General features: G+C 38.8%; 1 protein-coding gene across 2 annotated transcripts in view; it reads left to right on the plus strand.

Annotated features, from left to right (window-relative positions):
• The window catches only part of LOC107559192 (roundabout homolog 1), a 296,974-nt gene that overhangs the window by 275,163 nt on the left and 4,828 nt on the right, over positions 1-16,983 (plus strand). The window contains exons 21-29 of one of the 2 annotated variants that reach the window (XM_016242952.1): positions 1,836-1,862; positions 3,289-3,331; positions 4,696-4,850; positions 6,922-7,296; positions 8,142-8,252; positions 9,358-9,493; positions 10,219-10,458; positions 10,554-11,026; positions 11,381-11,542. In XM_016242952.1, coding sequence (XP_016098438.1) covers positions 1,836-1,862; positions 3,289-3,331; positions 4,696-4,850; positions 6,922-7,296; positions 8,142-8,252; positions 9,358-9,493; positions 10,219-10,458; positions 10,554-11,026; positions 11,381-11,542 — 1,722 coding nt within the window. Of the gene's footprint in view, positions 1-1,835; positions 1,863-3,288; positions 3,332-4,695; positions 4,851-6,921; positions 7,297-8,141; positions 8,253-9,357; positions 9,494-10,218; positions 10,459-10,553; positions 11,027-11,377; positions 11,543-16,983 lie in introns of both variants that reach the window. The other variant, XM_016242951.1, reaches the window with a different exon arrangement.

Below are 16,983 nucleotides of genomic sequence, written 5' to 3' on the forward strand. Positions count from 1 at the left end.
TATATATTTTTTCTTTTTTCAGTACATATCCAGCAGGAAAAGTCTTTATTGAGCCCTAATTTATGCATGATGGTATAACAATATAGCTTAGAAGGTATGTTGAAAAGTAGTGCCTTTTTATGCCGCAAGCGAGATTGCAAAAAGGACGCTTGGCACATTGAACCAGTAGCTGCGAGTCTCTTAAGCATGAACTTGTTTGAGCAGAGGTGGATAATAGTAATACATGAAGTGGTAATCTGTTCTCCGGGTGAAACAGGGTGATGGGGAGAGATGGATAATCTTGCAGTGTGTGTGATGTGCATGTGCGTTTAGCTGTGAATGTGTGTTAAATTGATTAAAAACACTGATCATACCCAGACTCCTGAGATTTGATTTATTTATTGTCCATCAAATGATCTTTTTCCCATGCTGCATTTGGCCTGCCAAGCATCATTCTACTTCTGCTTCAAAACCTTCATGCATACATGATAAAATCATCAAAAAACGGCCCAATCTATTAGACTCATCTTTACTCAAAGCACTGCCAAGAAGCAGATGAGCGCAGCCGATAAATGTGACATTTGAAAAGGATGGCAACGGCTGACAATTTTAAAGGTTGTTTTCCCGTAAATACGCGAAGATGAGAAGGTGAAGACAGCAGGTGTTGAATTCTGATGTATGGGTGTAACGCTGCCAAAAAACCAATCCTGACGCCATCACGAGCAGCAGCTTCCTGCACAGATACTTTGATGTTTCTGATGGGCTGTTTATTATGAATTCTGACCCCATATCGCTTAATTGATTAAGCCGTGTTCATCTGCTTATTGGAGCCTTTGATCAACATGAAAGAAACTAGATTTCACATCAGACCAAGGGCATATGTTATAATAGATTTAAGTCAAAGTTAATAAAGTACACTGTTAGAACCTGGCATGAATTTGTGCAATTTACATGTCACATGTTTGGGTTTATTATTATTATTATATTTAATTATATCAATTTAAATATTTTTATTTTATTTAATTAATTAATTAATTAGTACATTATTAAATACATCTTTAATTCATAAATTTTTAAAATTATATTAATATAAATGTTTATTTTTTATTATATTCATTTAAAATACATTAGTATTATTTGTTTTATAATTGATTATATTAATATAAATGTATCATTAATAAAATTATAATATTTTTATAATAATATGATATAATATTAAATATTATGATTTATTATAATGTTTAAATATTTAAATGACTAATTAAGTGGAGATTTTGTACCAAATGTCAGTAGATTTTTCACCTAGTGTATGGTAAAAATTTATAATATAGAGGGGAAATTATTTCTATTTACAATTAAGCCATAGAGAGACCAGAATATAGTAAAGTGAGCTCTTTTTTTTTTTTTTTTTACTTGGGCGAGTAAACCCTAGCAACTGCATAACAACATGCTAAAATAGCAACCATCTACAAAATCCTAGCACTGCGGTGACATTATCTTCAGAAACTCTAGATATCAATATTTTTCTCTTGTCTCTGATATATATACAATTAATCAGACGCACAAACCCACAACTGTTAAACCACAGAGTTCAGATGACAAGGGGAATGAAATGAACTGTGTATTTGTGATGAGGTTTCAATGTTCTGAGTAATTGGTAACAGATTCGTTACATCGGAGACTGTAAAATATAATCACAAGTGCCTTTTTGAAAACTTTTTCCAATAACTGCATAAATATTTAAGTTTAATGCACATTACTGCTATGATGAATAATACATTTTTTGAATAATAATTATGAATCTGATGAATAATTAATGTACTCTTTTTCTTTCTCTTTGTTCTGTGTGTCTGCAGTGCCCTCCTTCACCTTCACCCCCACAGGTAATCACACCTTCCTCACAGCACATATGCCCAGAATTCCCACAATCCCTAGAGTGTGACGACTTCCTGCCCAGTGGAGTTGGAAAGTGCACGGCAGTATAATGTTTCTCAGCCGTTGTAATGAAGTGTCCCTCAACACTCCCTTCAGTCACATTCGTTCTGCATAGCAGAACTCCAAACAAATATGACACAGATGAAGTGTGGGAGGCACGGCCTCTCTTTAAAAATGCATCTCCCCACAAGAAAGGAACCCCAGTCTGAGTTTACATGGATAATCAAAGAGAACTTCAGTCGCATGGACTTGTCAGCATAAAAAGAAGTAAAAAATAAAAGACAGAGAGGGAGGAAATGCTTAAAGAGAAGAGTGCTTGACTAAAGAGGGCTGTTAGAACTGGCAGATAGAGTGGCTGATCAAAGCGCCGGCGCCCACCCTAACGCTTCAGACGGGATGGGAAGCTGTGACATCAGAAGTCTCGTGGCCAATTAGACGAAGAGAGCAGCCAGCTAGCGTGAGGATTGAACTTGGATGACTTTTACGCCCAGTGGAGTTGGAAAGTGCACGGCAGTATAATGTTTCTCAGCCGTTGTAATGAAGTGTCCCTCAACACTCCCTTCAGTCACATTCGTTCTGCATAGCAGAACTCCAAACAAATATGACACAGATGAAGTGTGGGAGGCACGGCCTCTCTTTAAAAATGCATCTCCCCACAAGAAAGGAACCCCAGTCTGAGTTTACATGGATAATCAAAGAGAACTTCAGTCGCATGGACTTGTCAGCATAAAAAGAAGTAAAAAATAAAAGACAGAGAGGGAGGAAATGCTTAAAGAGAAGAGTGCTTGACTAAAGAGGGCTGTTAGAACTGGCAGAGTGGCTGATCAAAGCGCCGGCGCCCACCCTAACGCTTCAGACGGGATGGGAAGCTGTGACATCAGAAGTCTCGTGGCCAATTAGACGAAGAGAGCAGCCAGCTAGCGTGAGGGTTGAACTTGGATGACTTTTACATACCAGAGAAAGACACTTAGACCCTTTCATTATTTCTCATCTCATGCAATCTTTCTGTAACCGCTGTTGACTCACCTGGTTATGGGAGGATTCGAGGGGCGGGAAGGATTGAGAGAGAGAAGGCTTGTTTTTAGTAGCAAATGCAACCAACAAGCTTTATTTCCACACGTTCACTGGTTTTGAACGAAATTGAGGAGCTTATAAGATATGAAAGAAAATACAAGGCCAACAAAACATGCTTAGATTAGCCTGTTAAAGAAAAAAAATCTGCCATCATTTATTCACCTACATGTTTTCCAAATCTGTATGACTTTTCTTCTTCTATAGAAGGAATTTTTAGAGAAATTAAGAGGAAGGTGTTTGTTTCATTATATGTTTTCCATGTTATTTTTCTTCATTAATTGTAATTTCTTTTATCTACAGTGGCCTATCAGAGAGGAGGAGAAGCTGTCAGCAGTGCTGGAAGGTGAGATGTTTAAAAAATATACACATTTTGTGATCTGATACCTTAAATCAGTGAAGTTAATATTTATCACAAGCCAACAATGGCCATGCGCAGGGTGTGTACTGTAGTCTAATTGCATTTTATTGACACTAGGGGGCATTTTTGTCTTTGCAAAGACACTTTTGGAGGTTGTGCATTGAGACGGAGCCCTGCAGAACACAGATGAGACCAAAGCCCTCCGCTTCTACCCTGCTAATGCAATAATTTCCAACCAATTCATTCAACAGTTTACACTGGATCGTGTGTGCGTGTAGGTGCACATGTGCACGTGACAGCTTTGTCCTCATTTGAATAGTTGCAGACGATACTTAGTGTGTGTCTGTCCCTTTATGTTGTCTTTTGGAGTCCAGCTTTTAATCGAGCAGGTCTTTGCCCTTGTCTAAAGGAAAGGTTTAAGCCTTTTGAAGCTAAAGAGTCTGTTAGAAAAATAAAAGAGCGAGACATACCATGCTGCAGGGATACGGAACGAACTAAGAGAAGAGGAAGCCACATTTACTTTGAAGCATTGTGTTGAAGATTCATTGCACAAAACTCTTTCTTTGATGTTTTTTTGTGTCTTTGATAAGCGTCCCTGAAAAAAATGTTCCCTCAACTCCTTTATTTCCTCAGAAGCATTTTAATGTGACCTTGTTGTATCATGAAAGCTAACTACCTAACATAAATCAGTGTTTTAAAAGAAATAACTTTAACTGCAAGATTTGATAGAAACGGTTACTAAGGGCACTGGATGAATTCATATATGCATTTATCCAGAGCTTCTCCAGCACTTGAGATCACGTTGATTGACTGTGACACCCTGGAATGCGCTGAGAGCTTCGAGCTCTTCCTTTAGCGATGGCTCGATTCATTCGTGTTTTTTTTTCCCAAGCTGGAGCAGCAATGTTCTCCAGCGCTTGGGTAAGCCACACGGAGATCTAACGGTCACGAGGCCTCGGGGAAACAGTGTCATCAGCCATGAGCAAGTCAAGCAGACGCAATCCATTTAGCACAGATACAGCCTAATGCCCTGAGAGATGCACTGGGATAGAAGGAGATGGGATGGGCATCCTGTTTAAAGCTGAAGTGTGTCATTTCTGCCCCACCAAATGGAATAATCTTCCCGCTGCCTGCCATTGGTCAGACAAACTGTTAACCCCGCCCCAAAACTCACACCAATGGTTGTTCTAATGGTGCTGTGTCGGGCCCAAATGATTAGCTGTCCTTATTTATGGCAATAACAGTTCTAAGATAAAACAGAAACAGTACTGAACACAACTGATCATGATCATACGTGTGCATTTACCATTTCCAATTTAGTAATAAATCACATTGTGTGTGTTTTCCAGGCCAGGTTTGTTGAATATAGGTGAACAAGCTACCCAGCCTTGGCTCGCTGACACATGGCCGAACAGCTGCTCCAATCACAATGACTGCACCATCAACTGCTGCACCGGCAGCAATGGAAACAGCGACAGCAACCTGGCCACGTACAGCCGCCCAGGTGTGTGTGAGCGAGTGTGTGTAGTAGCGTACAAAGGCATAATGCTACGCTCTATTCAAAGTCACAAGTGAGAAATCCCGTGTTAGCGGATCTCATACTTTAGCATTTCAGTTTAAAATGCATGGAAGATGATGTGTAAAGGAACAAAATTACAATTATAAGTAGAGATTATTTCACATTTTTTGCATTTACTCATTTAGCAAGTGCTTTTATTCAAAGTGACAAATGAGGAAAAACTACTTCTGGAAGAGTTTGTTATTTAAATGATGTAAAGAGGTTTTATTATGGTAACTTTGACTCAGTGACTTGTTTAATTTGATTTAAAGCATTAACTGTGTAGATTTCCCCCTTATACCACATTGTTTGTGCAACGTCATTTTCGTAGTTTGGGCTTGTTCATTTCCACTGAAGTTTCCAACTTGGAAGTAGTAGCGTTCTAGTACTGCTTTCCAAGTTGAATGGAACGCAGCGCAAGTATCGTGTCCTTCCTTTGACACACAACTCTGCTCGTGATTTGTTGGAACGTGGATGTTTTAGGGAAAATAAAAGTGGCCGATATTGAAAAGGCCCCGCAGGCTGTAGTCCAGCTAATCCAATCAGCGTCTGATTTCCATACCGCTTTTAGAACCTTTTAATGCAGTTTCTCTAAGTGCTCGCTTATTCAGGAAACCAGGAGCCGTTACGGAGGTCAAAATAGACCTGAGAGAGAGAAAAAAGAGGGGGTGAGGAAAGAGAAGGAGTGATGGAGCACCTCCAGGTGGCTTTATTTCAGGAGTCAGCAAGTTACTTCACAAACAAAAGAACACCAGGTTGACTCGCGAGTCCAAAGAGACACGCACACTGAAAGTGACAAAGTGGTGTTAATATACACAGTCACCCAGATTTCACAAAGCAACTCTTAGTTTGGACAGTGGTGTCACTGTTGGTTAATTTAATGATATTTAAATGTCACTACAAGAGCTTTTTTGTTCTCAGATATCAGCTGCTGCAACTAAGCCGTTGGCTAAGAGTATTTCATTCATAACGGAACCCTTAAATGCATCCAATCCTTTTAGAAAATGTCTTTCTATTGAATTTAAGAAATTAGCTACCATATTCATGGATAGGCCTTTTGAGGATTAGGCTTTGTGTTTGTTCAGACATCCATAGAAACCGTAGATGGGGCTTTTTAACCCAAAAAGCTTGGCTTTGCCTTTGATATCTATTTATTGGGAGTGTGTTTTCACTAACACTAGATTTTATCCCTGTCGCCTTCATCAAAGCAGGGATGAAGGATAAATGTTGAGTGATTCTCACAGCGTGACGTTTTAAAAGCTTGACACCCGTTTGCCTGGTGTGCCAAATACTAAAAAATCTCCAGGATATTAACCGGATCAGTACCCACAGGGCTTCTCTGGAAAGACGACTTAGTTTGTCTCACTCCATAGGATCTTTTATCATTGATACGTCAACCTTTGAAGTGCAGAGCCATTCCTTCTTATGGAAACCCGAGCCATGCTCGAAATCCGTCCAATGGCAGGCCGCGGTATTTACGCGCCAAGCTTCTCGCTCAGATCCCGGGGAGGATTTGAATATTTTATGAGCCGGGGAAAATTGGATCTGTCAGAGGATGGTCTTTTACAGCGTTCCTCGTTTCGGAGGCTTTTGATTCGGATGTGTTGGAACATCCTGCTTGATGAGCTGGGATGCCTTTCTCGCGGCTGCTCGGGAAACTCAAAGTGACACGCTTGGCTTGTGTCGTGGACGAGGGAGAGGCTGTAGAGGAGGATCGTAGTAGAGTGGCAGGGATTTTAATGAAACAAGTGTTATCTTAATATATGAATTTTAATTTACACTATCTACTTTCTGTCTGAAAACATAATTTTTGTTGGTATAAAGCTAATTAGCATATACTTAAACCAACCTAGTGTCTTCTCCCCATGAGTTTCTGTAAATGTTCCCTTATTTTAAAAGCACTTCAGTCTGATCGGTACATCAGAACATACAATATATCAGACTCCAGGTTTATCCGTAGATCCTAAACACGGATCTTTTGGCTATCAAAATGTCTTACTCCTCTTCTATCGTCCAGCCGACTGCATCGCCAACTACAGCAACCAGATGGACAACAAGGCCAGCAACCTGCTGGCTCCCGACACGGGCCTTTACAGCGACGTGGATCTTTCCAACAAGATCAACGAGATGAAGACCTTCAACAGCCCCAACCTAAAGGATGGCCGTTTCGTGGGGCCTGGCGGTCAGCCTACGCCCTACGCCACCACGCAGCTCATCCAGTCCAGCCTGGCCAACAACAACGTGAACAGCAGCAGCGGCGGAAGTGGAGGAGGAAGTGCCGACCTCAACGAGAAGCAGAGCTGGAAGAGCAGCCAAGGAACACCTCAAAAACAGGCCGACATCAACACGCCACTGCAGTATAACGTCATGGAACAGAACAAACTGAATAAGGGTGAGTTTTGTAGATTTACTCGCGGTCCCCAAAAAGTTCAAGCAGATTTATGTGAATTTGATTTTAAACTCTAGATCAAGCTCTTCAAAGAAACCCATGCATGTTTTTCTCAGTTTACCACAAAGGTGCGTCATCAAATTGCTGCTCTTCTTGTCTTGTTGCTCTATTGTCTCCTCTTATTCAGACCATAATAAAAGCGTTACACGATTTTGAATCTTGATAGCCTCCCTGGCACCTTTACATCACTTTCTAATACCTTGTCTTTATCTGTCACGGTTGCTCATATTGTGTATATGTGTAATTCAACTCTGCTAGTAAACGTAATCCATATTTATAGTTGTTGTTTTACTGTTTGGATGGATGGGGATGAAGGTAAAGAGGAGGCTGTAAAGCGTCGGATGTCTCAGAACAGAGTGAAGCCAGAGATCTTAGATTACTGGACAAATAAGGGAGAATGTAACTCAAGCTCAAAGCTATCTATTATCTGCTGCTTCATATTGTGCCACTAAAAAGTCATTGTGTTTGCTTTTTGACTCGACTTGCATGAATCTAACTGTGTGTGGGTGTGATATTTCACACTTTGTAGACAATTGAAGCCAGTCACCAACAAGTCATAACAGCTTATGACTGAAACCCTTTTGTAACCTTTTACCACTCGACTATCTGATATTCCACTCTGAAGCGTTCTCGTATAAAGTGTCTGCTTTTTATAAGAGCGTTCATTCGTCTAGTTCACAAAATAACTTTTTTCAATTGCTCTGGTATATGAAGGACTAGGTCATAATGCCTCACCCATATGTATAATAAAAACTAAAACTCAGAATCTCTTGACTGCAACCCCTTAGACCACTATCGAGGTGAGGGGCCCATCTCAGGCACCATCCCCTATAGCCAGGCCCAGGACGCCCTTACAGGAGGAACCTACAGCAGCTCTGACAGAGGGAGCAGCACCTCTGGTAAGATATTCATCCATCCATCCATCCATCCATCATATCATTCTAATGTCTATTCATCCATCCATCCATCCAGCCAAGTTGTCACACAGACATAACCTAGTAGACGGTTAGCATGCAATTTACCACAGTATTCCATTTTCATTATTCCTGAGCCTTTTCATCACTCTAGGAGGCAGTAAATCATATGCAAAACAGGACATTTACAAATCGCTCACTCATTGTTGAGAACCTCGGGGAACAAAGAGAAACATTTACGTCCGAACAAAAGGAGGCTATTCTTCCTCATGATTTCTGAGGTGCAAGAGCGCATTTCTTAAATGGCAGCAACAATCTCTCTCTCTCAGTCCTAATTCCTTTAGTTAAAACCATGTTCCCTGCAGATTTCTAAGGTCTGACGCATTTTCCCGGGATGTTTCTGATTGGGAGGATATCCCCCTCCCTTTTTGCGATTCACCACACCGTCATTAATTACTCCGGCGTTCATCCATCCGACTCAAAGAAAGGGGGGATAGTGTTGTCAGAAAGCCGGTGTTTGTTGCAGGACAAAGATAAATGAGGCCCATTCTGCGGCGTATGCAATGCTGCCGGCGTAATGCATCGTATCTATTTTTATATTGTATTTGAAGTTCAGGTAATTAAAGAGAGGGTCTGAGTGCATGGAGGTCCTCACAGCTCATTGGCTCTGAATTTTAATTCCTTTTTGTTAATTGGCCTCCAATGCTTCTCTTTTTTTTTCTCTGTCTCTACCTCTCCTCTGTGCAATGAAGAGTGTTAGTTTTGAAAAATGAGTCATTTTTTGATGGAGAGTGCAATGTTAATTATAAATAGAGAGATAATGCACATAAGCGTTGTACACTGCATAAATTATGATGTGGGTGTCATTAATGTTGCTTCTCCTGAGTGTAAAAGTACCATTTGTTTCACACATGCATCCAGCTCAGCAAACAAACCAACAGAAAAAGAAATGAACAAGAGCTTATTAAAACATTTTAGTTTGCAATTAAATTAATTTATGAGTTGAGATGGCATTGTGGGCTAGGAGTTGATATAGCTCTGTTTGAATCACAATGAATGAGTTTTTTTATTTCTTTTTTTTACTTTACAGGAAGTCAAGGACAGAAAAAAGGTGGGCGAACAACTAAACAGGCCAAACAGAACACAATGAATTGGACCGAACTGTTGCCTCCTCCTCCGGTTAATCCACCACCGTGTCAGGAATACACCCTCGTGATGGACGACAGGTAAGATCAAGGTTTTCACTTAAGCTGTGTATGCTTATAATTGCACATCTATTAGGAATTACATTCAAAGTTTATGTATTTCCTATGTTTTAACCATTGTAATAATATTATTTACATATAGCATATTAAATTAGAAATGTATATTACTTTCATATATATATATATATATATATACACACACACACGCACTTTAATATAAAATAAATAAAATATATTAATTTTAAAATTATTATTTAATTAAATTATTATTTTAAAATAACATTATTAATGCATATTAATATTGGTTAAAATAAAAGTAATTTCATTCAATTGAATAATACTTCAACAAAATATTCATATAATACAAATTAAAAGAATACAAAATAATTATGTAAAAATTAAATTATCAATACTATTATTTTTATGTATATACCATAACTTTAATAAAATAAAATATATTAATTTAATGATTAATAAATCAACAAAATATTACAACAGCAAAACTAAATTACAATTAATTAAACAATAATATTTTAAAATAACATAAATATAATTACTATTATATTAAAGACATTTGTCACAGTTTGTACAGCATCTTACCAAAAGTCTTTAGTAAATATTAAATCCTAAGATGATTGCACAAAATATGTTAGTGAGAAACTCAAGATTACAAGATGTGTTCAGAAATTGATTGAAGTGGTTTAAGTTTTTCAGAGTGATCATATGTTCTTTGGTTCTCTCTTCAGTTATGACACAGACCTGCAGTGCCCTTTGCCGCCGTCGCGTATGTATCTGCAACCTGACGAGCTGGAAGAGGAGGAGGAAGAGGTGGAGCTGGAGCGTGGACCTACGCCGCCCATACGGGGAGCTGCTTCCTCACCTGCCGCTGTGTCCTACAGTCACCAGTCCACCGCGACCCTCACCCCGTCCCCTCAGGAGGAGATGCAGCCCATGCTACATGATAACCCTGACCTACACGAGCGCAGGTAAGCCAGCTGCAACAGCTAGACAATGCAATGCAACAATTTCTTTTTAAACCATTTCCAGTTTGTTACATTTGACGTCTGTCGGCCTCCATTAGGCGACTCTTGGTGAGCCCACCCCCTCCACCACGCCCCCTCTCCCCTCCGCACACGTACGGCTACATATCCAGCCCCCTGGGTCTGGACACGGACGGCCTGGAGGAAGAAGAGGATGAGGAAGAGGGTGACGAGATGGATGCGGAGGTGGCTCGAGTCCACCAGCTCCACACCCACCCTCACCAGCAGCACTTGCCCCAGCAGAGGGCTCTCCTGCGGGGCCTGGAACAGACCCCGGCCTCCAGCACCTGTGACCTGGAGAGCTCTGTCACCGGGTCTATGATCAACGGCTGGGGCTCGGCTTCAGAGGAGGACAACGCCTCATCGGGTCGTTCCAGCGCCGTCAGCTCATCGGACGGATCTTTCTTTACCGATGCTGATTTTGCCCAAGCTGTAGCAGCTGCGGCCGAATATGCTGGTTTACGAGTGGCAAAGCATCCTGGGAAAGGCCACCATCAGCTTCCAGTGTCTGGAGGTACTGGAACGTGTATATGCTTTCTTAATAAATGTTCCTGATGTTAATGTGTGTAATTAAAACAGGCCTAACAATATAAATCTACTCCTGAATCCATTTTTATGAACAAACTCAATCCCAGCCTACATCATTTTCCACAGAATATTCTGTTTCACTTGGACATTATGGAAGATATGGAAGTGTCCCACCAAAATTTCCCAATATTTTCTCATGAAATGAGTGATAATGGTTTTAAATGGAGACACTAACTGTAACGCTGTACATCCTACAGCAGCTGAATTAATTTGTATTTAAATCTGCGGCCTTTAATAGAGCTGAACTAAGCAAACCCTCTGTCCTCTAATTTGCCAGCAGCACGGAAATACCAAAACCTCCCTGTGGGACACCGTCCAGGCAGCCCAGTGTCCACAGACAGTAACGTTAGCGCAGCCCCGGGTCAGAGGAGGCCTCTAAAGAGGCAAAAACAACATCCAGCTGCTCAGACAGGCTTTCAGCGCCGAGAGGCCTACTCAGAGGGTACGTCCACACACAATTCTGCTTTCTGTACACTGTCATTAGGGATGGGTATCATGAATACTAAATACTTATCTTCCTTGTTTGTTTCATTTAAATATATATATATATTGTCACCTGACCTGAATACAGCGCGCTGATTCGCTAAAATGGACTTATCGGCTTCTGTTCAAAAACAACAAGGTTGCTTGTCAGTTTCTGCAGTAAACGTGAACTCGCGATGCCTTGAAAGTAGGACAAAAATCGGCTTTTTTGACAAAACGTGTTTAGGGTTCAGATCGCGCTATATGTGGAGAATAATGCACGCAATCGGCTCTTTTTTTTTTTTAAGTGGCGTTTATCGGTTTTTGCAAATGAACTCTTCATATATATATATATATATATACTGTATATATACATATAAAAATGTAAAATATTCAAATTTATATTATAATACTATAATAAGAAGAATGTTACCGAACATGTTATAATTGAATCATTTTTAATGATAAAAATAGAAAACATATAATTCATAAATTAACAAAAAAAAAGTAAAAGTAAATTAAATAGTTAATGAAAAATTATTTAAAAAAGAAACAACAAAATGTTACCAAACAATGTTACCATAGATTAATAAAATGTATAAGAATATTACATATTTATAATATACATTATACTATTTTTGGTAACATTTTAAAAGTTTATATTGTCACAAATATTATAAATGTTTTAATATAAATTACAATATTTTGGTACCATTTTACTAGTTTTTTTTTCTTAATTGAATATTACATTTTAATTTATTTAAATTTCATTGTCTTTTTTATTTATATATTTTTTTACAAAACTCATCTTATGAGCCGTAAATAAACACACAAAAAATTCTGAGTACATAAACAGCTTCTCGGAATGATTTTTAGACTAATTCAAAACGAAAACTTATAAGTGCAACACTAATCTGATGTCTTTTTGACAAGTTCATTAAAACCATTTATTAACAAATCGGACAGTACTGGCCTTGGTTCTTGATTCCCAATCCTTGCGATTCATTAAACATGGTGGGTATTAGGGATGTAACGATTAACCGCGAGCCGGTTGAAAATCAATTCAAATATGTGACGTTTCAAATCAGTTGAGATGCTAAACAAATCGCGATTCATTTAGGTGTAGGAGTTTATATGAATGCATGTCTGAGGGGAACTTACTGTCTTTAGAAAAGTTTAAATGGTATTTTTTTCTTTTCATCTTGCCTCTGTATAATGCATATTAAAGTTCATAATTGCAGCGCTGCTGTTTACAGCGGAAACCAAGGAAATGCATTAAGCGCCACCTACTGGCAGAGAGTGAATCTGCGTCTCGTTCAGCTCGTCTGCTGTTTCTGTTTCATGCAGATATTTTTTATGTATAGTTTTACAAAACTGAAGTCAAACCATTCTGTTTTTGCTTCAAATTTCGAAATTATACAATCTAATTTAGATTAAAATCTGCTCATGTTGCATTATGCAGCATCTTTGTTTGGATCATGATTAAAATGCAGTGGTTGCCTCTAATTTTAAAAGGAAAGAGCACAGACAAAGCCTTATTTTATTTATATGAAGAGATTTATTTTATTTGTGTTACTTATTTATTTGATTTGGGGCTTGTTTTAAAATTTCTATTTAGTTTTATTATTTACATTTACATTCCATTTAAATTTTGTCATTTAGCAGACACTTTTATCCAAAGCGACTTAGAAATGAGGACAATAGAAGCAATCAAAACCAACAAAAGAGCAATAATATGGAAGTGCTATATTAGTGGATTATTATAGTGATATATTTCAATTTCACAAAGAAACGTGCAGCATTTGTCCAAGCAATAATAAAAGGACACATTTAATTTATAATTTGTCTTAAATCTCAATTTGTTAAAAAAAATCGAATCGTGAGTTGAGCGAATCGTTACATCCCTAGTAGGTATGCATTCATATAAATATTGATATAACCTAAAATCTTGATTTAAAAAAGTCCACGGATATGATGTACATCATATGGGTAACACACAAGTATGCGTCTTTCAAACATTTAATCTGTACATATATGGAGCAGGATCATAAAGAGCGAGAGGAGATGGAGAGGTCAGTCTAATGAAACTGCAGCAGGTGCCAAAGCTTCACTGAAGAGCTCTCAGAAGCCTTCAGAAAGGTCATGTGTGTGAGCATTTCCTTTTGCAGTTCCACACACATCACATGCGTAACGCGTCCAAACTTTCTGCTCACATTTGCGCGAGTGTGTATTTGTGCACACGTTCTCATCTGCTGCATCTCATCATTGAGTCAGTTGTCCTCGTGTGTTGACACTAAGATTTAATATCAGACACACACAGGCCTTGGTTGGCTCTATCAGATCAACTAGCCCCTCTCATCTGTCCTTCACCCCCCTCTTCTAATCTTCTCTGCTCTCTCTCTCTCTCTTTCTCGTCTTTGTTCGCTGTTGGCTGCTGAAGAGACCCAGATTGATCAGTCTGTGTCAGCTCAAGTTTCTGTTGAATGTGTGATTTGATTTGATAGGCCTTCCTCGAGTTACGCTGTGTGGGAGGGTTAAATACAGCATTTCGCACGGAAAAGGAGGAGGTGGTTGTGGTTTGAATGCATTTCACATAAACGCACTCAAAACTAAATGATCTGAAACACAGATTGCCTACCAACCCCCCAAATACCAGGCGTCAAACACGCACTCCCCCCGCCTCTGTTAATTTTGCTCTTGTTTGCTCAGTGCTTTGGGTGACACCAGGCTTATTATCTCGTCCTCCTCTCCAGAAGGCCCTGTTAACCTTTCATCTGCCTCCACTTCTGTCTGGAGAGAAAAGAGCCAGTCTTTTCCAGACGTTCTTCTCTCTCTCTTTGTCTTAGTTTGCAAGTTTCTATTAGAAATTTGTTTTCAGATTTCAAGAAAAGTTTTCTGCAGGTATGCTAAAGGATGTCTTTGGTTATCAAATGTTTTGAAGCAAATATGAGTTAGAAAATGTGTAAAGTGGCTGAAAAGAAACTGGTTAATATATGCAGGTTGAATAAATTTCCATGTCTAGAGATGGCTTTAACACGCAGACTAAAAAACAACCCCCGGCAACAGTTTAAATGTAGCCCAATTCTGCAGGAAATCTACAGACAAGAATTCTGTTTCTTTTCACTGCAGCCAGGCAAAATTAAACTTTAGAAATAGACTATAAAAATAGGTTTCATGTCCCTGTTTGAATAGTGTATATTAAGCAATTAATAAATGTATACATTTTTATAAATTAAAATGTAAATTAAATTAATTTATGAAAAAAACCTAAATGTCAAAATGATGCCAAAATTACAATTTACATTAAGTCAAATATTTTCTAAGAAATAATAATAAAAAACAAATCATAAAAAATAATATGTATATATGTATATTACAAACGTATAATGTTTTAAAATGTATAACTGTTTGAATGGCATGTGTATGTTCAGCAGTTTGAGTTGATTTAAAAATACCATTTCAACCATTACTTTTTATAAATAGCTGATGCATTTGCAAAGACTGTTACTGTTCAAAAGATCGGGGTTGGAATTTTTTTTAAAAATATGATCACCAAGGCTGCATTTTTTTAAAACCCAAAAATACAGTAAAAACAGCAATATTGTGAAATATCGCAATTTATAACAATTTTCATATATTTTAAAATTGTATTATTCCTGTGATGCAAAGCTGAATTTTCAGCATCATTAGTCTACCATAAAAAAATATAAATAAATAATACTTACTGACACCAAATTTTTGAGTGCAAAAAAGCACTCGTAATCACCAAACATCAATCATTGCTATCACACCAAAGCAAGAAAGGCCGTGTTTTACACTACTGGTAATTTCACGGCAACGCAGGAACTACTCACGCAAATAAGGACAGCAGAGCTAGCTGTTGTATAAAGCAGAGAGCCCTCCCTCACTCGTCCACCCTTCTCGTAAATCTAACAGCTCTCTTCTGCTCCTGTGAAATGCGCCCCGTCTCTCTCACCCTGGCATCGATTCGCCGCCTGACTTCTACAAGACACCACAGGGCTTATAAAAACCATCCACGTCCACTGACCCTTCTCGTATTTTGCTGAGTGTCAAGAGCAGTGATGAAGGAGCACTAAGATCTCTCCGACAAAACGAGGCACGTGCTCGGTGAAGACGTCAGGTGTGCTTTGACCTTGAACGGGTAAAAATGTTGACGCAGCACCCAAGCACCAGTTTAGCACTTTTTAAACTCATCAACAAAGATTCTTAGTGACGCAATGTTTGCGTAACGTGTATATTTGTGACTGGCTCCTATTGGGATGTCATTTCATATGCATGTTGATGTGAAATTGAATAAGGTTTCAGCATTTCTGGCACAACTTTACGAGATCCGTCACGCACAGAGCTCGGATGACTTTTTTAGCTGATGCCATTTAACAAGAACGGGAATTGTAAACAATCCTGAATAACTGGCTCGGGAAGCATGGAGACATCCAGTGACAGTGATGAACCGTCATTCACGGTTTCTCGACTGACTAGTGGTGCCACGGTGGGAAAGAGCTCCAGCGTGCAGCTGTTTGGAGGGTTGCGACGCAACAGCACAGCTGTGTTTCCATGCACCACCTTCTGGGTGCCAGACAAATGAGTTCTGGTGTCAATTAGCTGAATGTCTGGTTCTGAAGGACACTAGCATGTGTGAATATCCACCTTATTTTGCAATGCAGAAGTAAGCTATTTTCTGTAAATGTGTGAGACTTCTGATTCGTTAGCCACTAAATAACTAGAACAACAACTATGTGCAGTAAACTGTGCTACAAACCAATGCATTTATAATTATGACAATACATTAACCCCTGTATCAATTAAAAAAGCTACATAGAGGTCTGTCAAAAAATTATCATAAAAATAGATTTTTTTTGCCTGCTTTCACTAACATTTTTTTAACCAACAGTCCTGATCACAACTACCAAAAATTAATTTTCAGGATTTCTTTATGCATTATTATTTTTGTGAAGTGTCAGATTAAATGTATATACACTGAACAAAATTATAAACGCAACACTTTTGTTTTTGCCCCCATTTTTCATGAGCTGAACTCAAAGATCTAAGACTTTTTCTATGTACACAAAAGGCCTATTTCTCTCAAATATTGTTCACAAATCTTTCTAAATCTGTGTTAGTGAGCACTTCTCCTTTGCCGAGATAATCCATCCACCTCACAGGTATGGCATATCAAGATGCTGATTAGACAGCATGATTATTGCACAGGTGTGCCTTAGGCTGGCCAAAATAAAAGGCCACTCTAAAATGTGCAGTTTTATCACACAGCACAATGCCACAGATGTCGCAAGTTTTGAGGGAGCGTGCAATTGGCATGCTGAATACAGGAATGTCCACCAAAGCTGCTGCCCGTGAATTGAATGTTCATTTCTCTACCATAAGCCGTCTCCAAAGGTGTTT

The sequence above is a fragment of the Sinocyclocheilus grahami genome, unplaced genomic scaffold, assembly GCF_001515645.1.
Source record: "Sinocyclocheilus grahami isolate Dianchi unplaced genomic scaffold, SAMN03320097.WGS_v1.1 scaffold677.1, whole genome shotgun sequence".
NCBI lineage: Eukaryota > Metazoa > Chordata > Actinopteri > Cypriniformes > Cyprinidae > Sinocyclocheilus > Sinocyclocheilus grahami.